The sequence below is a fragment of the Anopheles coustani genome, chromosome 3, assembly GCF_943734705.1.
Source record: "Anopheles coustani chromosome 3, idAnoCousDA_361_x.2, whole genome shotgun sequence".
NCBI classification, from domain to species: domain Eukaryota; kingdom Metazoa; phylum Arthropoda; class Insecta; order Diptera; family Culicidae; genus Anopheles; species Anopheles coustani.
This window is the reverse complement of record NC_071288.1, coordinates 11,096,585-11,118,781: the sequence shown is the minus strand read 5'-3', so window position 1 is coordinate 11,118,781 and position 22,197 is coordinate 11,096,585. Positions and strand designations below refer to the sequence as shown.

The 22,197-nt window shown below is 44.1% G+C and overlaps 7 protein-coding genes across 8 annotated transcripts; 3 read left to right on the top strand and 4 right to left on the bottom strand.

The window, feature by feature from the left end:
* Positions 1-1,000: 1,000 nt before the first annotated feature.
* Positions 1,001-2,849, bottom strand: LOC131260004 (ferrochelatase, mitochondrial). The gene is made up of 3 exons (XM_058261654.1): positions 2,701-2,849; positions 2,469-2,616; positions 1,001-2,373 (listed from the first exon to the last, which is right to left on the bottom strand). The coding sequence occupies exons 1-3, from the start codon at positions 2,747-2,749 to the stop codon at positions 1,410-1,412; spliced, it is 1,161 nt and encodes a 386-aa protein (XP_058117637.1). The 5' UTR covers positions 2,750-2,849; the 3' UTR covers positions 1,001-1,409.
* A 104-nt stretch (positions 2,850-2,953) lies between these two features.
* Positions 2,954-3,992, top strand: LOC131260014 (large ribosomal subunit protein mL40-like). Its single transcript, XM_058261665.1, has 3 exons — positions 2,954-3,075; positions 3,131-3,379; positions 3,447-3,992. Exons 1-3 carry the CDS (start codon positions 3,050-3,052, stop codon positions 3,757-3,759), a joined length of 588 nt encoding a protein of 195 aa, XP_058117648.1. The 5' UTR covers positions 2,954-3,049; the 3' UTR covers positions 3,760-3,992.
* Positions 3,993-4,127: 135 nt separating this feature from the next.
* LOC131260011 (annexin B10-like) lies at positions 4,128-6,218 on the bottom strand. The gene is made up of 3 exons (XM_058261662.1): positions 5,982-6,218; positions 4,748-5,638; positions 4,128-4,570 (listed from the first exon to the last, which is right to left on the bottom strand). The coding sequence occupies exons 1-3, from the start codon at positions 5,997-5,999 to the stop codon at positions 4,514-4,516; spliced, it is 966 nt and encodes a 321-aa protein (XP_058117645.1). The 5' UTR covers positions 6,000-6,218; the 3' UTR covers positions 4,128-4,513.
* A 2,406-nt stretch (positions 6,219-8,624) lies between these two features.
* On the bottom strand, positions 8,625-10,122 carry LOC131260009 (annexin B10-like). The gene is made up of 4 exons (XM_058261660.1): positions 10,012-10,122; positions 9,744-9,920; positions 8,947-9,660; positions 8,625-8,847 (listed from the first exon to the last, which is right to left on the bottom strand). Exons 1-4 carry the CDS (start codon positions 10,027-10,029, stop codon positions 8,791-8,793), a joined length of 966 nt encoding a protein of 321 aa, XP_058117643.1. The 5' UTR covers positions 10,030-10,122; the 3' UTR covers positions 8,625-8,790.
* Positions 10,123-10,719: 597 nt separating this feature from the next.
* On the top strand, positions 10,720-15,701 carry LOC131260018 (ER membrane protein complex subunit 6). 2 transcript variants are annotated; one of them, XM_058261669.1, is made up of 3 exons: positions 10,720-10,730; positions 15,190-15,314; positions 15,376-15,701. In XM_058261669.1, the coding sequence occupies exons 1-3, from the start codon at positions 10,720-10,722 to the stop codon at positions 15,582-15,584; spliced, it is 345 nt and encodes a 114-aa protein (XP_058117652.1). In that variant the 3' UTR covers positions 15,585-15,701. The 2 variants fall into 2 exon arrangements, with proteins under 2 accessions (XP_058117652.1, XP_058117651.1); XM_058261668.1 differs by lacking the exon at positions 10,720-10,730 and having other exon boundaries at positions 15,115-15,314.
* LOC131260010 (annexin B10-like) lies at positions 11,372-13,462 on the top strand. Its single transcript, XM_058261661.1, has 4 exons — positions 11,372-11,499; positions 11,637-11,813; positions 11,908-12,621; positions 13,095-13,462. Exons 1-4 carry the CDS (start codon positions 11,482-11,484, stop codon positions 13,149-13,151), a joined length of 966 nt encoding a protein of 321 aa, XP_058117644.1. The 5' UTR covers positions 11,372-11,481; the 3' UTR covers positions 13,152-13,462.
* Positions 12,995-14,760, bottom strand: LOC131260008 (WD repeat-containing protein 91). The gene is made up of 3 exons (XM_058261657.1): positions 14,504-14,760; positions 14,282-14,422; positions 12,995-14,200 (listed from the first exon to the last, which is right to left on the bottom strand). The coding sequence occupies exons 1-3, from the start codon at positions 14,745-14,747 to the stop codon at positions 13,587-13,589; spliced, it is 999 nt and encodes a 332-aa protein (XP_058117640.1). The 5' UTR covers positions 14,748-14,760; the 3' UTR covers positions 12,995-13,586.
* Positions 15,702-22,197: the final 6,496 nt, after the last annotated feature.

Below are 22,197 nucleotides of genomic sequence, written 5' to 3'. Positions count from 1 at the left end.
TGTCGAACAGAAATCGATGGCCTTGGTTGGTTTTCACACGACTAGACACTCCACACCCAAAAGCGAGTCCTTGGTGTTCCTGCCGAACCCTGGGACCCCGCGCGGCTCTTCGGTGGCCTTCACGGCACGGCCCAGAGTGTCACTGCTGTTAGCAATCTAAGCACCACACCACTTCTCTGCTGCTTCTTGCAAAAAAGGAACCACAAAGTGTGGGGGTCAGTTCCGCACAAGCGATGACCAACCGTGCACTGCATCCGCCTGGCGGTGCATTTTCACTTCCGTGCCCGTGTCGGATTCCTTTTCTCTGCCTGTCGGAAAAGAAAAACCCCCGAAACCCAAACGGTCACAACGACCCTTGCGACGGCTACGAACCTGGACGATGGAGTGCAAAATTTGTAATGGCAATTTTCACACGGACTCCCCAACTCAGTGAGCGCGGGCGAGCAGTGTTGATTTTTCTCGTCCTTGGTGAGCGAAACACAGAAGCTTTTCCGAACTCGAGAGCGATTGCACGGCGTGCAGAACGGACAGTGAGCGTGTGAGATCGGCAGGCGAGAAATTAAGAGGACGTAAGGGAGAGAACGAGAAATACTATGGGAGCAAACATATGATTGGAAAAAAGGATACAGACGGAAACAATCGAATGTCCTCGATATGTTGGCCGGAGGAAACGGTCGCTGCGAGCGTTAGTAACACGTTTTTTCACGCTTCAGTTCGATAGTTCTCTCTTGAAAATGGGAAAGGCTACTACGTTTTCGCATGTTGAATATTTACGAGCGTTTATACTTTGTTTTTTGTTCCTAAAACGTGATCGTAGTACTACCACTACATAATATTACCGTGTTTAGGACGTGTATTTCAAATATATTTCTAGACTACTGCAATTTTTTTAATTGAAACAAGAATTTTGAAGATGAATTATCAGCTTCCCACAGATCTGCAGGAAATCTGCAATAACGTGCCCTCTGTAAATAGTAACTAATGAAGTGAAGAACAAATATTACTGAGTAATCAAAACGTTTATTGTATCTTAGAGCTTCTTATTGCACAAAAGTGTACCAACGCCAACAAAATCAATCATCATTCCATCCAAATAAAAATGTTATATATTCAAAAACTCTAATTAAATGCTGCACCGTCAGAAAGGTGCTCTTCAAACCGTTGATAATACATCACTAATCTGGTACACTCGACGTTGGCCAATAATCTTGTCCGTTCGCAACGAAGTCTTGCGCCAACTGTTGCGTGCATCTACCTTCCAGCTACGTGATGTGATAATGCCAACTAAATTCATTTGTAGATAACAACCCATGTTCCGTTGCCCTGCAGTGGAGATTTTTTATTTTATTGGTTGCTTAATAGCTCATTATCAGCCCCAGGCTGCATCTAATGTGTCTATGCATGTTAATTCAATTGCACAATTCGTTGTACCACCGTTTGCTGGCCGAACACTTTGAGTTCACACATGCCGGACAGCGCAACAGGAATTTTGGTCCCACGGTGACCCCACTGGCTAAATGCTTCTGCACCACATCGGCGAGTGCCTCGATGAACAGCGGGTGATCATTGGGGGCGGCCGCTCGGCCAATTTTTTCCGCCCCGACCTCGTGTGCCAGCTCCTGGCAGTACTCAATGTCAAGCTCGTGTAGTGTCTCGATGTGCTCGTTTACAAATGCAATTGGTACGAGGATGAAATTCTTCTTACCCTGCTTAATGTAGCCTTTGATGGCGTCCTCGGTGAACGGTTCCAGCCAGGGCAGTGGGCCAACCTTCGACTGCCAAACCAGGCAGTACGGTTGCGCCCAACCTAGCTCGGCCATGACGTTCTGCACCGTTGCACCCACCTCCGACGGGTACGCATCGCCCCTGTTGACTGCCCGCAGGGGCAGCGAATGGGCGGAGAAGAGTAGCACAACCTCTTTCCGCTTCTCTTGGGGGAACTTTTCCAGTTCCTTGCGGATGTTGTCGGCAAACGTTTTCGCCAGCAGTGGATGCGTACCCCAGCGATCAATCATGCTCCAGCGTGCATTTGCTAGCCCTTTCGAGGGGTTATCCTTGTAGTGTGTGTAGATAGCATTGAAACTCGAACCGGATGTCGCACAGCTGTACTGCGGATACTGCGAGAACAGCACGACTCGCTCCGGCTGGTCGCGTTCCACCTCTCGGAACGTGTCCTCCGTCAGTGGGTTGACGTACCGGAAGGCTACGTAGTGCTTGTGGGGGGCAGTTTCTGGTGAAAGCTTATCCAGCTGCTTACACATCAGTTCGCCCTGTAGATTGGTCCACTTGAGGATCGGCGACCCGCCGCCGATTTCCGAATACTTCTTCTGTACCTCTGGTGTACGTCGCTTCGCAATCCACGGGCCGAGTTTGCTGCATTAAAAAAGAGAATGGTACACCTCATCGAGAACTTTCTATTGCGAAATTGTGGTGCAATTCCTTCTGGAATTTAAAATCACCGCCCTCACCTTTGAACCGGCAGCTGGATCATGTCGCGGTCAGTCATAATGTTGAGCAAGTAATCGTGTACTTGATCGGTGTTCTGCGGTCCTCCCATGTTCAGCATTACCACCGCCGTACGTGGTTTCGTCGCCACAGTACGGAACTGTTGAAGACCTGCGTAAACAATGCGAGTTAAAGATAAAACCCCAATGTAATTGACAAAACATAACATTTAATTAACTCCAAACACGTACGTACCGTGGTTGGCAGTGGTTGGGGAAATAACTTTTCTCAAAAACGAATGCATTTTTTTTTTAATATCTAGCACGCGGCACTTTCACTCGATAATTACTACCAATTCCCGACAAACAGCGAGACGTAACGTTTGTTGTGCACCCGTCGAATACCAACACTCGTCTGTGCGAGCTTTAAAAAAATACGTCAAATGACAGCCGGTTGCTGTCAAACATGTATTATTTTCGTCGTTTCTGGTGTTTATTTGAGGTTTGATTATGAAACTTCTGTCCGCCAGTGCATGCATTGAGTAGTGCGTTAAATACTAGCTGTTTATTTCTATTTCATATGGTTCTGCATTTTTCTTAAAATCATGTGGAACATTCCTGTTTTAGGCCGGTAAGTAAAACCTTCTGCTGGTAACGATCGAATGCTAAACGATGCAGTTTTACAGATTCTCATCACTGCTGGGGCATGCCAGAACGTTTCATAGCAGCAGCGGTCTGCTTTTCCGGTGCACCCCGGCACTCTGTGCAGAACCATTGAAAAAGAAGAAAAAGCTCGACCCACAAATCATCAAACAACGAGAAGAGCGCAAAAGAAAACGGCTGGAAAAACAAATCAGACGCTTGGAAAAGAATGCCCGTCAGCTGAAGCCAATCGAGGAGCTGGAAACGCCGATGGAACTTATCGATGAGCAAGGGTAAAATCGAAGGTACTGAGTAGCATTTCTACCGGTGTCACTGACATTCGCATACATTATTCCGCAGGAAACGAAGGCGTGCCAAGCCTAGTCTAACGCCAGAGCTTATCGAGGGTCGCGCATTGCTGGAGAAGCAATGGGCCAAGTTCAAGATGCAGGAGAAACTAGCAGACTATCAACTGTTCGACCGGATTATGGCCGCCCAGACGAAGGCATTAAATGAATTGAAGCTAGAGTCCGAAGGGTTGTACCAACAAGCCATCCAACCTGATCCGGCGTTGGTCCCTTTTGGTGCGGAGGGACCAGTGGCAACACCTCCAATCAAAAACTACGAGCAACCGGATGGCGAATACATTGACGTGTCGAAAAAATGGGAGTAACATTGCGATTTTACGAATCGCAACTGAGGACAAAATGCGTGATTGGAAACAGTGTAGCAAGTCCTTTAGTCGGCACGTTTGGTCCGAGTGAAGAAAGCATTATAGCTTTCGCTGGATTATAGTATCGAGTCATATTATTTTGATCATTCATTAATGTGGACTGATCAAGTACACCCCACTAAGGTCTGCATAGTTGGTGGGAGATTGAGTAATAAATAAAATGTAATAAACAACGCTTTTCGAGTATGATTGTGCTTATCGCCAGAAATTAGATCCCTCGGTTTGGCGGACAACAATAGTTTCAGTATTGCAGTTGATTGCATCGAGCAACAGAGAATTTCGGAACCGCAAAACATCGTTTGAACATGTTGTCTTTATTTGCGCATAATATGGCGCAGTTTATTCATAAGTATTGATAAACCGAATACAGTTTCGAAAAAAACGTGTGATACAGGCAGAAATTGTCATGAAACTGAGAATCTGCATCGCACGTTTCTCATTGGATTAAATACATTGGCACTTGTGTTTGGACACAGCATAAAACCGTATGCTGCTAAGTGAGGTTTCGTTTCCATTAAAATTAGTAGAATGTGTCCTTTGCTGTCGCTGTTATTGTTCCTGAGGCAAGGCGCGGGTGCAATAACTGGCGACTCATGAGATTCGGTAGTCTCGGGTGCAGTTATAGGTTTTTAAAATCGACGATAAGCCTTTGTAAATGGTGCAGTAGCGTAAAACGATATTCGATGATAACCGCTTATGCCTTTCCAATGATGGCGCAGAGAGCTTTTTTGTAATCCCCAGAAGTATCGCTCTGCAATGATAGAAAAGAGAGGAAAAATAAGTTAGGCATTTGTTGTGTAATCGCTATAACTACTTATATGGATGAATGACGAATTAACAATTTGTGTAAGGAGGGGCACAGGGAAGAGAGCAAATGTTTAACGGAAGGAAGTGAGGAAGGAACAACCGCTACAATGAGAAAGCTTACCTGAACGGCACTGAGGAGTGTCTTGTTGTACATCTGCTCATATTCATCTTTGATATTCTGCAGATCTATCTCCGAGCGACTAACGATGATGCGAATAAGTGTCTTATCGTCCGTGCCCATGCCGTCCATGGATTTGAACAGCTTCCCGGCAAAAAAGTGTGGCGCCATCTGGACGCATTCAACGATCGCCCTGAGGGCGTTATACAAGTCACCACTCAGCTCGTTCTTCAGTGCCTGTTCGATTGTACGGCCGGTCAACTTTTTGTACTCCTCAAATATGTACTCCAGCTGGTCGAAGGAAGCGTGTGTCAATATTTTGTAGAACGCCGACTCGTCCGTACCGAAGCGACCCTCGCCGGCGTCGTACAACTGTTTCGCTTGCTGCACGGCCAGCTCTGGATTGACGGTTCCGGGCGCCTCACGGCTGCCGGTAATGATCATCGTCAGCAGTCGCCGGAAGTTGCCCGACGTTTCAGTGCAGACGTGCTCGGCAAGGGGCCGGCTGTACAGCTGCTCATAAAGGCGCGCAATCTCATGCATTGTCTCGTTGTTCTGCGAGCACAGTATCTCAATCAGTGCTTTCTCGTCCGTACCGATTCCATCCATCGCCTTGTACAGCTGCTGGCACAGGTAGTTCAACGGGGGCTGCATCAGCCCAATGATCACGTCCTCGAACTTGCCACTGAGCTCCGACTTGAGATCCTTCACCAGATCGCGGCCAAGGTCGCGACTGAACGCGGCCGCAATCTCCTGTCGCTGGGCATTCGATCGTGCGCACAGAATATCGATGATTGCTTGCTCATCGGTGCCGAAACCCTTCATCGCTTTCCTCAGGGCGGCCGCATCTGCCGACGGGTTGAAATCTGCCGCGGGAACCACGGTCGGTACGGGCTGTTTGGGCAAGAGAAAAATTGGAAAAGCAAATAAGAAAGGAGAAAACGGTAGGTGCTACGTCTGGATAGCTAGAAATAACCGATGGTAATTATCACAGCTCGATGCAATAAGGAGGAAAATGTTTACACAGTGAAACGTGATACCGTTTGGCTACAAACGTAGCTTATTTGATATGCACACAGTGCCTCGTTAACATCCGTAAAAACAGAAGCTCACTGCGATCATATTCACTGCAATAAGTTTTCTAGAATTCGCCGATCCACAATATTTTTTTGAACACAGACTTTCTACTGCGATTGTGTTTTAGATCACGTTCTCTAAAAATAGAAACCAAACTCACCGTATAGTACCAAGACATTGCTGATAGCAAAACGAAACTTTCTAACGTCGGTCAGTAAAACGGGCACAAAAGCGGGAACTACTTAATGAATCACTTCTGAATTCTAATGAACTGTGCTAATGTACGTCAGTTGAATACACTGCGGCGCCTGCTAGATGAGTAGTTGACCGTGACGTGTCCTCCAAGCACCACTCGCTACTATTCGCAAACTTGATCTTTCTCGGCTGATGTCTCTGAATCGACTGCCAGCCGTAAACAAAATGTGCACAGTTTATGTCTGTACGATGGTATGGCGGTCGCGCTCCGGATGGTAAGGGTTGTAACGATGACGATAGTGTAGTGTACAACGTCATTACTTCCGTCGGTTTCGAATTTTTCTGCTTGTTTCCTCAACACGATGTTGCGGATTTTCTGTATGTGGCGTTAGGACGATTTATAACTCATCAACAAACAAATATGTTGGTTTTTCCGAAAAATGTACCCACCGGTAACGAGACGGTTTGAAACGATGCTGCGCATTAGATTAGCCAAAATTGTCGCTCAAAAACGGTTTATATGATGGAACCTGTTGTGTTTAAAATATTTTCTTTATTAAAATATTGGCTTGGAAATGTTGGAGTATAGCTTTAAACTTTGCCTTCCGCTTTATGTTGATCCCAATTACTTGTGCCCAACGAGGGAGACATGTGGAGCGGTTGGAAAGATCACATTGCTAATATAGGCACAGAACCAACGGTCATTACTTTTTTTAAGATCATTCACAAGATGAGTCATACGATTGGTGGAGGAAAACTATAATCAATTAGGCTTCAGAACTGAATTGCTTCCAGGATTGGTTGAGGCAAGAAAAAATGGAAAAAAATTTCCTTTTCCAAGAATTTTGTTTGTCCGAACGATGGTATAGCGTACACGTAGTGTACACGTCATTACTTCCGTCGGTTTCGAACATACTCTTCTGTTTGTTTCCTCAACACGATGTTGCGGATTTTCTACGGATTTTCTGTATGTGGCGTTAGGACGATTTATAGCTCATCAACACACAAATAGGTTTGTTTTTCCGAAAAATGTACCCACCGGTAACGAGACGGTTCGAAACGATGCTGAGCATTAGGGTAGCCAAATTTGTCGCCCAAAACCGGTTTATGGGATGGAACCTGTTGTGTTTTAAATATTTTCATTATTAACATATTTGCCTGAGAATGGTGGAGAATAGCTTTAAACTTCGCCTTCCGCTTTATGTTGAACTCGATTACGTGTGTCCAGCGAGGGAAACATGTGGAGCGGTTGGAAACACCACATTGCACAGAGCCAACGGTTATTACGTTTTTTAAGATCATTCACAAGATGAGTCATACGATTGGTGGAGGAAAACTATTTCGTAACTACTACAAATACTGATATAGAACAGAACTGCTGCTTATGCTCAACAAATTTAAAACTACATTCGAGAGTACCAGAATTTTGAAAGGAACACATTTTTCGTCTAACGTAAAGTGCAGGACTCGTTAATAATCAATTAGGTTTCAGAACTGAATTGCTTTCACGATTGGTTTAGGTATAGAAAAAAACGGAGAAATTTCCCTTTCATCATCTATCACCTTCGCATTACAAAACATATTTCTGTTATGATAATAGTCACGCAGTGCGAGTGGAAGCTAGCGATTTACGTTTCTGACCGCACCCATTCGGTCAAAGTAAAATAAAACACGCCCGGTGGTGAAATTTAATGTCTTACTACCAACGCCGACGCATCGATTTTTGCTACAACTTTTTTACTATTTGAAACAGACAACAACAACAAATATCGATTCATTCACGCAGATGTAGGGTGCGACTAAATGGCGCCAAAAGTAGTAGATGAGAGATCATTAATACAGGCAGCAACAAACCACAAATTCGCGTGTAGTCACGAATGTTTATCCCTTCAATTCTATTCAATTTACATTATTCGCGTAGGTATAAGTATATAAGCATTAAACCCCCCTGTATCACCATGGAAGGCGACACACTGGAGAAGGTGGGTTCCTTCCTATAGCTTGGATACCAAGTCACATGTGACTCTGACACATCCTTGGAAATTCGGAGGCGCGTCCTCGCTGGAAATCGCACCTTTTGTAGTATAATAAGCGGCTGCGATCTGGTCGAATTCCAGTCGAACAAAACTGACGCTCTACCGGACTCTTATAAGGCCCGTTGTGCTCTACGGGCGTTTTTGAACGCAAGGTGCTACGTTCGATCTTCGGCGGAGTACGGGACGCGGACGGCGCTTGGAGAAGATGGTGGCATTATGAGCTGTACGAGCTGCTAGGTGATCCCCCGATTGGTGTTCTGGTGAAAATCGGGAGACTGAGAAGGTTTGGGCATATAACGTGGAGGCCTGTTAGCGATCCAGCTAGGGAGGTTATCGAAAAGGACTCAACAGGCACGAGGAGGAGAGGGGCGCAGCGAGTACGATGGCTTGACCAGGTCGAGGCAAACTTGCGGAGGAACGGTGTCTCGAGTTGCAGATCTGCAGCACCGGACCGGTCGTTATGGCGCAACATTCTGTTTACGGCACTAGTCGACCGACGGTTCTAGTCCGTTATATATATTAATAAAACCCCCCGAAGAATATAGTCATCAATAAACTAAGAATCAGCGATGCTTGATGTAAAATATGCTTTAATTTGCTCCATTGAAAAAGTTATAAGAGTCAGAAACACAATACCAGAGATTCAAAAGCATGCTTGGCATGAGCTTATCATGTAGTAATACGCTGTAAAATGCACACTTGTTCTCTTCCGTCATTTCGTTGGCCTGCCATATCCGTTTATGCCTCTCCAATCAAAGCGCAAAGTGCACGTTTGTAGTCGCCGGATGTTTCGCTCTGTGAAAAGATCAAAATAAGATTAAAATACTTCGTAATGTATAATTTTGCATTTTTATGCGCATCATTCCATTCCATTTCAATTCTCTCGGAACTTACCTTTACGGCACTGGTGAGGGTTTTGTCGTACATCTGCTCAAACTCATCCTTAATGTTCTGCAAATCAATCTCCGAGCGCGACACGATGATCCGGATCAGTGTCGCATCGTCGGTGCCAAGGCCGTCCATTGCCTTGTGCAGCCGTTTGGCGAAAAAGTGCGGTGCCATCTGGACACACTCGACGATGGCACTTAGCGCATCGTACAGTTCGCCACTGAGTTCTGCCTTCAGTGCTTGCTCGATAGTGCGTCCCGACAGACTTTTATACTCATCGAACACGATCTCCAGCTGATCGTAGGAGGCATGGGCGAGGATCTTATAAAACACAGCCTCGTCGGTACCGAGTTTACCTTCGCCGGCGTCGTACAGCTGTTTCGCCTGCTCGACGGCCAGATCCGGATCGACCGTGCCTTGTGGGTCACGAGCTCCTACGACGATCATCGTCAGTAGGCGCCGGAAGCTTCCGGACGTTTCACTGCACAAATGTTCGGCCAGCGGCCGACCGTACATCTCCTCATAACAAGCGACAATTTCCTTGACCTCGTCATTGGTTTGTGGAGCAAGGATTTCAATGATAGCCTTCTCGTCCGTACCGATACCGTCCATCGCCTTGTGCAGCTGCTTGGAGAGATAAGCCGGCGGAGGAAGCATCAACGCGAGGATGACATCTTCAAACTTTCCGCCCAACTCCGACTTCAGATCGTCGATCAACTCCTAGAATGGGGAAAGTTAAAAATAAAAATCTCCCGATACTTCAGTTTTCCATGCTCCAGCATCCTCAATTCCAGACGACTCACCCGTCCCAGTTCGCGCTTGAACGTAGCGGCGATCACCTGGCGTTGTTCATTAGATCGCGCACACAGAATATCGATAATTGCTTTTTCGTCGGTGCCGAAGCCCTTCATCGCTTTGCGGAGAGCATTTGCATCCGCGGATGGATCGAAATCTTCCACCGGCTCCACAGTCGGTACAGGCTACGGAAGGGAAATTGTTGAATGAATGAAAAAAGGACTTGATATTCGGCAAAAAGACAACATAAATATATTTCATATAGATATTACTTACTGTGTAATACCACGACATTGTTAAGAGCTCTTTAAGGAAAAGGAGCACCAGCAGAAAAGTAGAGAGCAATTGGATAAATTTACTACGACGCTACCGCTTTGACTGCAACTCGCAAACTGACAACGAAGATTCACAATCTGAATAAGAAGAGGAAAAGTAGAATAAGAAGGAAAGAGAACGACGAATAAGAAGAAACTTGTCGCGACCACCGAAACCGTCGTTCATCCCAACCTACAAATGTTCTCATTCTGTACAACGTGAAAGATCACTATTATACTCTCACTTTGTCTCATCTTGTCACATTGAGACTGGTCAAAGGTCATCTTTGCCCACCCGGTTGACAAAAATTCAAATTTTTTGCAGCTGTCATGTAGTACCAGCAAGTTTTTCCATGGCAGCTTGCTGGGACTCTTGCTGGAACTACATAGTACCAGCAACAATGTCAATTTCTGTCAACCGGGCAGACTTTTACTGTCAAATCGCGTTTGGCTTCGACCTCAAAAACGGAACCTAGCATATCTGACTTCTTTGCAAAAGCTATTTGTTAGAACTTTGCGTTATTGAACGAGCGTGCAGAATTTTTTTGTCACACGACCTACAAGAGCATATTTTGACAATCAAATTCTGAGCAAAGATGACAATAAAAATCCTCTTCTAACAAGGGCATAAGCGTATTATCAATTCTTTAATAACCACGAGGTATTACTAATGGTTGGAAAGTAAGATAAAATAAACTAGAGGTTTGTTTTATGCTCAATTGCTATTATAACTTATTTGTATGAGACATGATTTACTACAAACCGGTCTTGCCCGTTCCGAACTTTCGGTCATGGTCATGAAAAAATGTCTCTTGGGTTTGGAAATGTTTATCGGTTGATCCTGTGTTTGCGTTATGTTATTGATAAGCCGACACGATTGATAGAAGGAGGAGCATGGAAATCGGAATGATAAGAACCATTTACTTTTTGACCAATCACATAGCTGGGGACTATCGTTTCATAATTGGTTGAGATATCGTTGGTTGTTGGTCGCACATAGAAGACACAATTATTTTATCAATTTTTCTCATTCGATGGTTGACATGCTCCGTAAGTCTTGATTTAAGTTTTATCATAGTCCCCGAATGTGTAACAAAAACGATGTGGATATTCATGAGTTTTTTGAAAATTTTAATAGTTAAAATAATAGTTGCAAAAACATTAAACTACCTCAGTAGTGAACATTTAAAAAGAATCATGCCAATTTTTTATTTTTTTACGCGCCACGATTAAATCCATAGTGATCTGGGGAGAGAGACCGAATGAATCAAGCTGCCATTTTTGTTACACGCGGAGCACTGTTCATTAATCGTTCAGACACGGGAAGACGCTAACGTGGTTAGTTTGCGCTCAAACTATTCTGACTTATTCTTTGGATAAAGACCATAATCAACTTTGTTTGTGTAGTGCTATATCCTTCCAAACCTCAAAGATGTCCTGGTATTACACGGTAAGTACGAAAAAGAGCGAAGAAGTTACATTTTTTCCTTTAAACCAGCCAAATACACACGATCTATCTTTATCGATTTTCTCGCATTCCAACGGTATATTGACGAAAGCTCATTTACAATTCCATTCACTAACTAGCCCGTCCCAACGGTTGTTCCGGCGGAGGAATTCGACGCTTCCGCGGACGCCAATGCGTTACGGGCGGCGATGAAAGGCTTTGGAACGGATGAGCAGGCCATCATTGACATTCTTTGCGCTCGCAGCAACGCCCAACGTCAGCAAATTATGGAACAATATACAAGCGAACTTGGTCGGGTGAGTAGGAGCGGCGGCGGCGGCGGTGGCCTTGACGATGCGTTTACATGATGACTCACGCTTGGTTTGTTGTAATCTACTGTTTGCGTCGTAGGATTTAATCGAGGACTTGAAATCCGAGCTCGGCGGTAAGTTTGAAGACGTTATCGTCGGTTTGATGATGCCGCCGGAGAAGTATCTGTGCAAGCAGATGCACAAGGCGATGGACGGCATCGGGACGGATGAGGATACGCTGATCGAAGTGCTTGCGCCGCAAACGAACGAGGAGGTAAAGAAGATCGTCGATTGCTACGAGGATATGTATGGTCGCCCTCTGGCGGAGCATTTGTGCAGTGAAACGTCCGGAAGCTTCCGGCGCCTACTGACGATGATCATCGTTGGGGCTCGCGATCCGCAAGGAACCGTTGACGCGAACCTAGCCGTCGAGCAGGCGAACCAACTGTACAATGCGGGAGAAGGCAAGCTCGGTACAGACGAGGAGGTGTTCTACAAACTCCTGGCGCACTGTAGCTTCGATCAGCTGGAGATCGTGTTTGACGAGTACAAGAAACTTTCCGGTCAAACGATTGAACAAGCGATGAAACACGAATTGAGCGGTGAGCTGTATGAAGCGCTCAGTGCCATCGTAGAGTGCGTCCAGATGGCACCACATTTCTTCGCCAAACGACTCCACAAGGCTATGGATGGCATGGGCACGGACGACGCAAAGCTGATCCGTATCATCATCTCGCGCTCGGAGATCGATCTTCAGAACGTCAAGGACGAGTACGAGCAGATGTACAACAAAACGCTGCTGAGCGCAGTACGGGTAAGTCATTTGGCGGCTTGTGACCATCGTGTCCCATCTCTGTTGTCCTGCTGTAGCAACTGCCTTCCACTGCCCGCCCATTTACCAACCACCTGATAGATTAAAATTGTGTGTACGTTCTGTTCTTTCCCATTATGTTTACCTCACACACGTTTGGTGTCCGGCTCATTGGAAACGGTAACACCCGATGATCCACCGATAGGAGGTAATCATAATCATAAGCATCTGCCAACACGCACGGCACTGCTCAGTGTTTCTGCCTTTTCTACCTGGTTCTTTTTACCCCATAAAAATAATACGTGCAGAAGCATTGAATGCAAGCAACTAGCGCACCATACTAATCCCAAAAAAAAAATGCAATAACAATGTTCGATTCACGCCACAAAATCTCCTTTAATCACGAATATTTACCAACAAAAAAAGTACGACCAATTAAAATGATTCTGTTTTGCTTTCTACCTATTTCTTTTCAGAATGAATGCTCCGGAGATTACAAGCGTGCCCTGTGCGCATTGATCGGTGGTGCCTAATTTATTCGTCAAAAAGAAAGTATTTGATAAGAATTCCTTATATTCACACACAGTATGAGAAGCCAATGATATTAACTGACCCGTAAAACGCTGATACGTTAGACAGAGCATGATTGCATGAAAAAGAAAAATACTTGCTATCGGTCTGACATGAAAACAAAAATTTTCACGAGCGACGATCGGAAGTGGCCTTTTAGCGAACGCGCATTTGATGTTCTAGCCTTCTTCAGTTTGCCTTGGGCTGCGTTTTAAACCAGTATTTTAATGCACAACGATTGGAAATAAAGCATTTAAGTGAACGTAAAAGTGTGTTCAATGCCTATAATATTCTTAAAAAAAACCTTTTTGGTAAAACCTTACATACGCTATGAGTATATATGAGTTAAAGTATATGGAAATGTACCTTTGTCAAAACGGGATTGAGCTATCCCGTGCTCAACTATGAATCCAATTACCGCGACTTCCTACACTGCCGGAACGTTTTTTGTTTCGTTCTAGCACGGCCTCACGTCGCCCGAGCACGGGGCTTCCACCGGATCCTATGTTTCTTATCAGCGACTTCAAACCCCTGGCCTGTCCCTCAGCCGCGTTCCCCATACTGTTCGACTCCTGTGCGATAATGTAGAAATCATCCACGATGTGGGTGGGTGGAGGAATGCCGAACGGTTGCAGATCGTTCAGCGAAAGCATGCTTGACGATGGCCGCGACGAGTACCGAATTCGACCGTCCGCCGTGAGCCGTTGATCTCCGCCCGATGAAGCACTGAGCCGCGAGTGATGACTTCCGGGACCAGCCGTCTGCAGATACTGCTGCTGCAATTGCTGTTGCTGAATGGTGCTCAATTTGCTTCGCAGTAGAGCATTTTCTTCCTGCAGTTTCTTTATTAGACATCCCTCAGATTCGGCCTTTGCGATGATTGGCTGCGGCATACATTGATAGATAGTCGATAGGAAGTTGTGCAGTGAAATGAGCAAAGTGTCCTGCCATTGCTTACTAAAGCAGACGGCAAATGCTGCATGTTCTTCTGGGTTTTTGCAAAACGGGAAAACTGCAACACAAAGAAAGATGGAATGTTATGGAAAAAAAAACCAATCAGAAGCTCCGAATGAATTTGTTGTTAAACACTTACAGAACCACTCTTTCCATTCGCTTTGGTTTACCAACTCCGATGAAAGTTTGGTGAAGAACTCTGTTATTTTATCCGTCTTATTCGAAGTATAGGCGACGATGAGGTAAAACTTCAGTACAGATTGCTCCAGCTTATTAACAGCTGTAAATGGAAATGAAAATAGTTCAATTGCTTCACGCTTCCCGCCCACCACGCGCACGGTACATGTACCGTTTCACCCACCGGTGGCGAAATGGTGCTCCAAATTACGGAACAGGTGATTATTTAAATGGGCCCACAGCTCGCGCAACCCCTGCAGGTCGTGATTGTGTATCAGCAGCAGTATTTGCTCGATAACTTTGTCCACACGAAAACTTTTATCTTTATCACTCTTTAGCTCACTATCGAACGCTTTTAGCGTGTTGGAAAACCCACGGAAAAGGATATATTCTCGAATTAAACCGTCCACGTACTGGATGTGTGCCATTGTTGACGAGGAAAGAAAGTTTTTGCTTTGTTATTGTTATTTTCAGCAAAATTTTGACTCCAATCAGCTGCTCGAGGTGCGACCAAGGTGTATCGATTAGCGCTGAGAAATGAGATAACTTGATTCCGGATCCGATCTCAATTAGGTAAACCAATTCACTTCTTTGCCATTGTTTTTGAAAACTTATAAATAAAGATTCTTGATGAAAATTGCTTAGGAGATTACTAGTCGCATATTTAGTGCATGGAGCGATTCTCGGATGGGGTCGGATTTTTGATCACTACTCTGAACCTCGACGTTTATGCTGTCAGTGCTTATCTTTCTAGCAGCCTTGTTTGCTGTCAGTTGCATGTCATGCTGATCAAAACATTGTGGAGCAGTGGAATACAATTTAATTTGCGGTTCGGTGAGATTTTATTACAGAAATAATGTCGACGACAAGGGTGAAAACTAGGGAAACCAAATCCGGAGAGGTGATCGCTTACAGCGACACTGCGATCAGGAACAATGCATCTGCCGTCGAGTATTGCAGGACGTCGATGGCTGCTCTTTCAGGAAGCACCGCTGGTAGGTGGATCATCTCGTGATAAAAGTACATCCTCCTTTAACTTCGAAATATTGTTTGCAGGCGTTCTCGGACTAACCGGCATTCTGGGATTCCTGTTCTACGTGCTGGCGGTGTTGTGTCTATGGCAAATGCTACTGCTGAAGTCGGGCTCAAATTGGGAAAAGTATTTCATCAGCCGGAAAAGTCTGCTCACACACGGCTTCCTGAGCGGATTGTGCACCTACGTGCTGTTCTGGACGTTCCTGTACGGTATGGTGCACGTGTACTGATATCACAAACGGAGGGCAAAGTGCAACTAGTTTAGCAGAAACGAGACTAGGGTAATAATGCTTTGCTGTATAAATTATTTCTTTCCAAATACATACCAATATTTGTCAAGGTGAAAAGCCTGTGTTTTGATTCATCAATGAGGGGAGTGATGCTGTTCACCTGTGTTTACCCACCGGCTTAATTCCGAAACTGTTTGGGTCTGGTTTGGAAAAAAAACCGCGGGATGTTGATGGATTAACATTTATTTGTTATGTTAAACACACTGTTCAGGTGCAACTGGAAAAAGTTATAAAACTATACTATGGCATCAAAATTTTCATTAGAATTGATTGTAAAAAATAAATGAATAAAGATAATGAAACATACGCAGTTAAAACACATACTACATACAAAAAATTACGTAAATGCATTTTTTTACGCTTAGTATAATCACTGCTATTGTGATATAATTTCCGTTTCCATTTTGCCTTGAAGAAAAAAGAATGCTTTTAGATAAAAATTATCTTTTGTTAAATTTTTAACAAAAATGTGTTACAATGAATGAATAAAACAATTTAGCAGCAAGCCCATCAATGAACGTGGTTTTGAATTTAAGTTGCTTCTTGAAGTTTACTTGCACAAAATATCTAGCTGATTATTACGTATTGAAATTGTTTGGAAAAATTTAATGCTTGATTCAAGGATTAATAATTCATACATTACAATGCAATTTGAAGTATAAAATTCCCATGACAACATTTCCATTTCCGCGTGCGACAGTTATTACACTTTCGAGCTGTGTGTGAATATTAAATAACAGTGATTAGAATCAAATTAACTTATCATCGTTGTCATCACCAGTAGCATCAAACGACGATTATCTCCGGCGTGCCGCTTCTCGACAGTATTATTTACATTTCCCATCCGAACGACACTTGAGTAAGACGCCACAAGACACCATTCGTAGAACGTTACCGTTACCGCTTTATCTCGGAACTCGGTTTGGTGCCGTTTGCCTCATTTTGCTTTCGAGTATCTACTGACTTTACTAGATCTGTATCATTACATCGCCGTGGTCGCATCATCATAGTCATCCTCACGCCGAGCTAATCGCTATTATTTTCATCACAGGAAGCACGTGTTTCCGGTCTAGCAGCCGCATCATGACCACGGGTTACGAGGGAAGATAAGCCGTCCTAACCACCATCCTAGCACAGGTACGTTGCGCAAAACAATGGCATGAACGAGGCAAAAGATGAGGCTTCCACGAGGGGAAACGGGTTGCAGGACTATCTTGTCCTTTTTTCTAAAAACGACCGACCGCAGCGCACCCCACCAGCGCACGTCAACGTTTGGTTTGATTGATTAAATCACTTTTCACTTCCTCACCCCGCCACAATTTTCCAACCCACCGTATATGCTTGCATCACCGGCACCAACAAACCGGGAGGGAAAACCGCAACGCGTTGAGGCTTTTCTCCCAGACCGGAACAATATGTCCCTCGGTGTACACTGGATACCCAATTGGCACTGTGTAAACAAATGATTAAACGGAAGGGAATTAAAGTAACAAATACAATGAACCCTCTTGACGGGTAATGTGCAAAGTAAAAGTTTTTCCGGGTCTTTCAAGGGTGTGTGAAAAGTGGGCGTTATGAATAAAACACATTGGGACTGCAGCAAAATGTGAGGAGTATTTTATCCAATGATCAAAGTACTTTTACTGTGCCGAAGGTCTTTCAACGCCATCCATGCGTTACGGAGGGTTGATGTGATTTTTGGGTGTTTCTTTCCTTTTACAAAAAAGCGGTGGGATGGGATTATTGACTATGAAGTTGTTACAAGGTAGAGAGAGTTTTTTTTTAATGTATCACAAAGTTTTGCAGGAGTTCTATATTATCAATCTATTAACTAAAGCTCTAAAAATTTCATCGGTCAAGCAATTTGTTACCCAGAAGGATGTCCTCATTTTAAATGGTTGGATGATTGGTCTGTTGTCACATACAAAGAAAAATCGGGGGAATAATAAATCCCCACACCTATTGTCCTAGAATAACGTCCACTGCTGGCAGTTGGAAAAACAAAACCAAACCTTCCTGCATCGGAACTGCCGCACCAGTTAAAAGTATCGATATCAGCCGTGTTCCGGCGGCCAGCACAGACGTCACCGGCACGTCAGTCACTTGTTCTGATCGGTCGGCTGATCGCGGATCGGTTTCCGTTTTTCCAACTGCGTCAGACTTTCCCGATGGGGTTCACGCTCCCTGGGAACTCTTCTGGCGATTGGAATGGGTTAGGGTTACAGGAAACGGAATAGAAACGTGTTGTTATTTTAGTGAGATTGTATTTGGTGAAATGAAACATAAGAACTTTTGCCAAGCGGCAGGACGATGAAATTCAACTTCCATGTGGTCGTTAGGTTGATAAGGTTTAATTTACCTACGGTATCCTCTTGGTTGCTAGCGAGTTCATAGTTGAGAACTTCGGAGAATATCGGATATAGGACATATCTGTTTATGTTAAATTTAGTGGAGCCTCAGGGAAAGTGAAATGAGACAGTAATATAATTAGTGTATGTACTCCTTTTGATTAGTATAATCCACATCTTTATGTGAATTTATGGCAAATCCGTCTACACTTACATTGAAAATAACGACAACTAGCTCGTCGTGGTAGTACTTTGTAACTTTTCATTCGTGGTTAGAATAGTATAAAACAAACCAAAACGAACAAACAAAGAAGTAGAAGAAGAAGAAGAACAAACTAAAACTAACCTCCCATGAAATCGTGTGCCCGCTTGTGGGGCTTCAACAATCGATACCGTCCGGTAATTTACCCGGTTCCGGTCGTGTTTTGCTCCCTTCATTCATCACGGATTTCCGATGGAAGGATACGCGTTGTGCGCAGGGTGAGAGGAAAACCCCATGGGGTGGTGCACCATGGAGAAATGGCGGCAAGAAAAAACTCCAACCAACGGCCTGTGTATCCATTTGTCGGCTTTTATGAGTGAGCGAGATTCGAAGAAATAGCGAACAGACGTTCCGAGAGTTGGTAGCACGCTAAAACGGAAGCGCCAACGGTTGGGGATTTGCGTCGAAAGAAATAAAGTATGGCATAACGAAAAAGGGATGCCACGTGTAGCGGGCCGGGTTCACACGGTTTGCCTCTGGTCAAGACAAGTACAGTTAGCTCTAATTTTACCATTTCTTGTTTTATTTTTCTTTGCATTTTTGTTTGCAGAATGGAGTTCGTTCGAAAGTCATTCGTCAGCAAAACTATTGCTAAACAGTTAATAATGAAACTTGTTTATATTGTCAACTAAAAATAGCTTTGTTGACTAAAGCTACGATGTTTATTTTAATCTTTTTACAATCTGTATCTAACATTTGATTCACTCGGAGGATAACATGCTAAGATAAGAGTACATAAAAAGGAAAGTTCTCTCGTTTAATGTCTGTTAACCTTCTTCGCGAATAAATTTTACATACGAGTAATGTTACTGTCGTTTGGCATCCACTGTACCAAAGAATAGCCAGTAACACACAGTACAGCTCACAATTCGCCCAAACAATACATAACTCTATGTCGGGGGCGTCACAGTTGTACGGTTTCATTTTCATTTCAATTTACATCGCAGTCGCCATCATCACCATCGTCACCGTGAGCCCCCTCGTCGTCCTCTTCGTCGGCATCGACAGTGTTAGCGTCTCCATGGGGGATGATGGTGCGCCGTCGCGAAGGAGCAGAAAAACAGGATGGCGTCGGCAGCTTTTCGGGGGAACCCTTGTTAGCAAAACGATAATAATTTTGGATGAATGTTTTTTGCACGTTCCATAGAGTGAAGAAGGAGGGTAGATTGGTCGAGGATATGGTGGCGTGCAGAAAGGTGTTGAGCGAAGTCGCGAAGTAAGAAATGAAATTAGTTCTTTACCGCTGACGCCATCTTGTTAATGCGGTGGAACGGATAATGCTAAATAATATCGTTCTTCGTAATGCACAGGTTGAAAGTTAAGAAAATTAGCATTGAGTACGAAATAGATCGAAGAACATGTTGAGGATAGAAATTTACTGGAAGACGATACAATGCAGCAGGTTTTGGTAGATTGTGTAAAAATTTATCCTATAATGGTTTTAACAAAACGAAATATTTAAACATACTATAAAACGATATACTAGTTAACATACTATAAACAATATAAAGTTAAAACCAATCTAATTAAGTGACATAAATCTAAACCAATGAGACCATGTGTAATCCTAGTTCATAAGCATGGACAGAGAGAAATAGCTAACATACGAAAATTCATACAATTTTTTTTCCTACAAAACCTCGGCATGAGCACTACAATATAGAATTCAATAATTTCTTTTCTATACATTACCATAGAATTTCAGCCATCAGGTTGTTAAAATGTTTAAAAAAACATTTGAAGTTATTTTCCTACGATCGAGCTTAATTGTGCTTGGATTGCCGAAACAGTTTCATCCTTTAAAAAAATCGAATAATTTAAATTTGTATTAATTGGTTTTTTACAAAGCTCTGCTAAATTCAAACTAAAACTACCCGATGAGCATCTACAACTTCTGCTGCAACTATTTCTTCAAAATGGCAAAGCACGGCAGGTTGCTTGCAAATGTCATTGCAAATATGAGCAAAATAAAAAATCGTCTTCATCGAGTCAATGCCCTTGCGAAAGGGTGCCGGGTGTAAAAAAATCTACAACAAGGAAGCGGTTGAAGCAACGGAAGCAAGGATGAAATTTTATTGTTGCAAAAACAAAGAAGAAAAGCAAACGACCGACACATCGCCAGCGAAAGACCAAAGCCGGGTGGAGCAAATTACGTTAGTAGAAAATGGAAATTAGCACACCTCATTGCGCATGAATCGATGTCGGTAGGTGGTGGCACGGGTAGGAGGAAGGTATCCCCGCTTGTGCGCTCCTCGATCGTACACGTCCACGTAGTTTCATCAATGAATTTGTCTGCCTTTTTTTCCTCAACCGTCCCCAAAGAGGGAACAAGGGCAAAAAAGTGGAGTCGAGCGTGAGCAGAAGAGTGGCTTATCCTTGATCCCACAGCACCCAGAGGACTCAGCCTCCCGCCTGGCGAGAGCACACATCTTTCAGGCTGCATGGAGCAGTTTGACGACCGCGACCACCCAGTCCGGTGCGAAACAGAAGGCACCAACGACGGCAAGAACAGCAATTGAGCCAGCAAGCGAACCGGCAAAGCCGATCAATCGAAAGTGACCCAGACCCGGGAGTTTAACCCGTCCACCGGCTGGAACCCCTTGGGATGTTCCTCCTCCGCTCGGACGGACAACTTTTCTCTCGCGTCTCGTCTTACACAACACAACGGGCATGGGACGAACCGGGGCGAATCCTGCTGGGAAAAGGGTGGATTGTTTCATCCGCCTTCGTGACGCTCGATTGAACATTACCTTTTCGGCGATCCTCAATTTCTTCTGCTTGATCTTACAGAGGCAGGAGGCGGATTTTCCGGTGGCGCAGGAACCCGACCGTCTCGCAAGATGTTCTCGGGCAGGATGCAACCGGGCGCTCGGTACCTGTCTGGCGTTCGGGGTCTGAAGGCTTTGGTGGGGCTGGGCAGACGAGTTCTTCCGAACACGCGGGAGTGACGTCGACTGGAAATCGGGCAAGTGTCCGGTTTCGTGCCGGAGTACCGAAAGGAAGGTGCACGCTGTCACCCGATACGGATGAAGCTTTCTGTCACGCACGTAACGAGTCAACGGATAAAACAGGATAAAGATGCTCAAAAAAGGATCTCTTTTAGTCTTGTTGGACTCCTTTGTCAATTCGAAATATTCTACGTATTCTAAAAATAGGTTTGTATTAAAAAGTGGGTGGAAATTTAATTATTGAAATGACAATTGTTATAATTACTTTAACTTTTTCAATTTATGTTGATTTAAATACAATATGTGTACAACTAACATACTAAATCCTCAATATGTATCTTAATCTCTTTTCGGGAATTGATTGACATAAACATATTAACACAAAAATACGATAGCTAAATCCCATGTATAAACATTGTTATATTTGAATGAGAACACGAGCTGGTAATCGATAGTGTCAGATAAAGGGAATGCGTGAAAGCGATGCTGTAACGAGCCTTCCCTGGAAGCTTATCGCCACGGTAATGTCACAGGAAGTTGTCACGGTTTGGAAATTTCCTCCGGATGCCAGCTCAGGTTGTAGTAGGTAGCATCTTCGGTTGAACGTCCTCGTTAAACGTTGTCCTTCTTGGTTTCCTCTTTCCTTTCCTTCACGGTTTGCGCCAGTTTGAAAGGAAGGAAAAAAGTATCGAATTAACGATCATCGAACGCAAGGATCAGGTGCCGGGAGCCCGACAAGAGAAAGAGAGAACGAAACGAGGGAGAAAATTTTCATGCGTCCATCGTGACTACGGCATGATTGACCTCTTTTTAGGGCCAAGCTTCCCCGTTCGGTAAGTGACGCTAAAGTCAATGAGTTTAGCCTGGAGAAGGATACAGTGAGTTTCAAATATTGATATGAAAGATTATAAATATTTCAAACAACGTCTTTGATATTTCCTAATTGAAAATTTGGAGTTGAAATAACAGTAAATATACTTGATAAATAGGTATAT

Bases quoted from the DNA above. Each gene is read 5' to 3' on its own strand.
- LOC131260004 (XM_058261654.1), bottom strand. From the start codon at position 2,749: ATGCATTCGTTTTTGAGAAAAGTTATTTCCCCAACCACTGCCAACCAC. The intron at 2,617-2,700 runs GTACGTACGTGT...TTGTTTACGCAG, and splicing joins CCCAACCACTGCCAACCACG to GTCTTCAACAGTTCCGTACT. The intron at 2,374-2,468 runs GTGAGGGCGGTG...TTTTTAATGCAG, and splicing joins ATCCAGCTGCCGGTTCAAAG to CAAACTCGGCCCGTGGATTG.
- LOC131260014 (XM_058261665.1), top strand. From the start codon at position 3,050: ATGTGGAACATTCCTGTTTTAGGCCG. The intron at 3,076-3,130 runs GTAAGTAAAACC...GCAGTTTTACAG, and splicing joins AACATTCCTGTTTTAGGCCG to ATTCTCATCACTGCTGGGGC. The intron at 3,380-3,446 runs GTAAAATCGAAG...ATTATTCCGCAG, and splicing joins GAACTTATCGATGAGCAAGG to GAAACGAAGGCGTGCCAAGC.
- LOC131260011 (XM_058261662.1), bottom strand. The intron at 4,571-4,747 runs GTAAGCTTTCTC...CTATCATTGCAG, and splicing joins CACTCCTCAGTGCCGTTCAG to AGCGATACTTCTGGGGATTA.
- LOC131260009 (XM_058261660.1), bottom strand. The intron at 9,661-9,743 runs GTGAGTCGTCTG...TCCCCATTCTAG, and splicing joins TCAAGCGCGAACTGGGACGG to GAGTTGATCGACGATCTGAA. The intron at 8,848-8,946 runs GTAAGTTCCGAG...ATCTTTTCACAG, and splicing joins CCCTCACCAGTGCCGTAAAG to AGCGAAACATCCGGCGACTA.
- LOC131260010 (XM_058261661.1), top strand. The intron at 11,814-11,907 runs GTGAGTAGGAGC...TTTGCGTCGTAG, and splicing joins ATACAAGCGAACTTGGTCGG to GATTTAATCGAGGACTTGAA. The intron at 12,622-13,094 runs GTAAGTCATTTG...ATTTCTTTTCAG, and splicing joins CGCTGCTGAGCGCAGTACGG to AATGAATGCTCCGGAGATTA.
- LOC131260008 (XM_058261657.1), bottom strand. From the start codon at position 14,747: ATGGCACACATCCAGTACGTGGACGGTTTAATTCGAGAATATATCCTT. The intron at 14,423-14,503 runs GTGGGTGAAACG...TTCCATTTACAG, and splicing joins GGAGCACCATTTCGCCACCG to CTGTTAATAAGCTGGAGCAA. The intron at 14,201-14,281 runs GTAAGTGTTTAA...TTTGTGTTGCAG, and splicing joins CGAATGGAAAGAGTGGTTCT to TTTTCCCGTTTTGCAAAAAC.
- LOC131260018 (XM_058261668.1), top strand. From the start codon at position 15,176: ATGTCGACGACAAGGGTGAAAACTAGGGAAACCAAATCCGGAGAGGTG. The intron at 15,315-15,375 runs GTAGGTGGATCA...TATTGTTTGCAG, and splicing joins TCTTTCAGGAAGCACCGCTG to GCGTTCTCGGACTAACCGGC.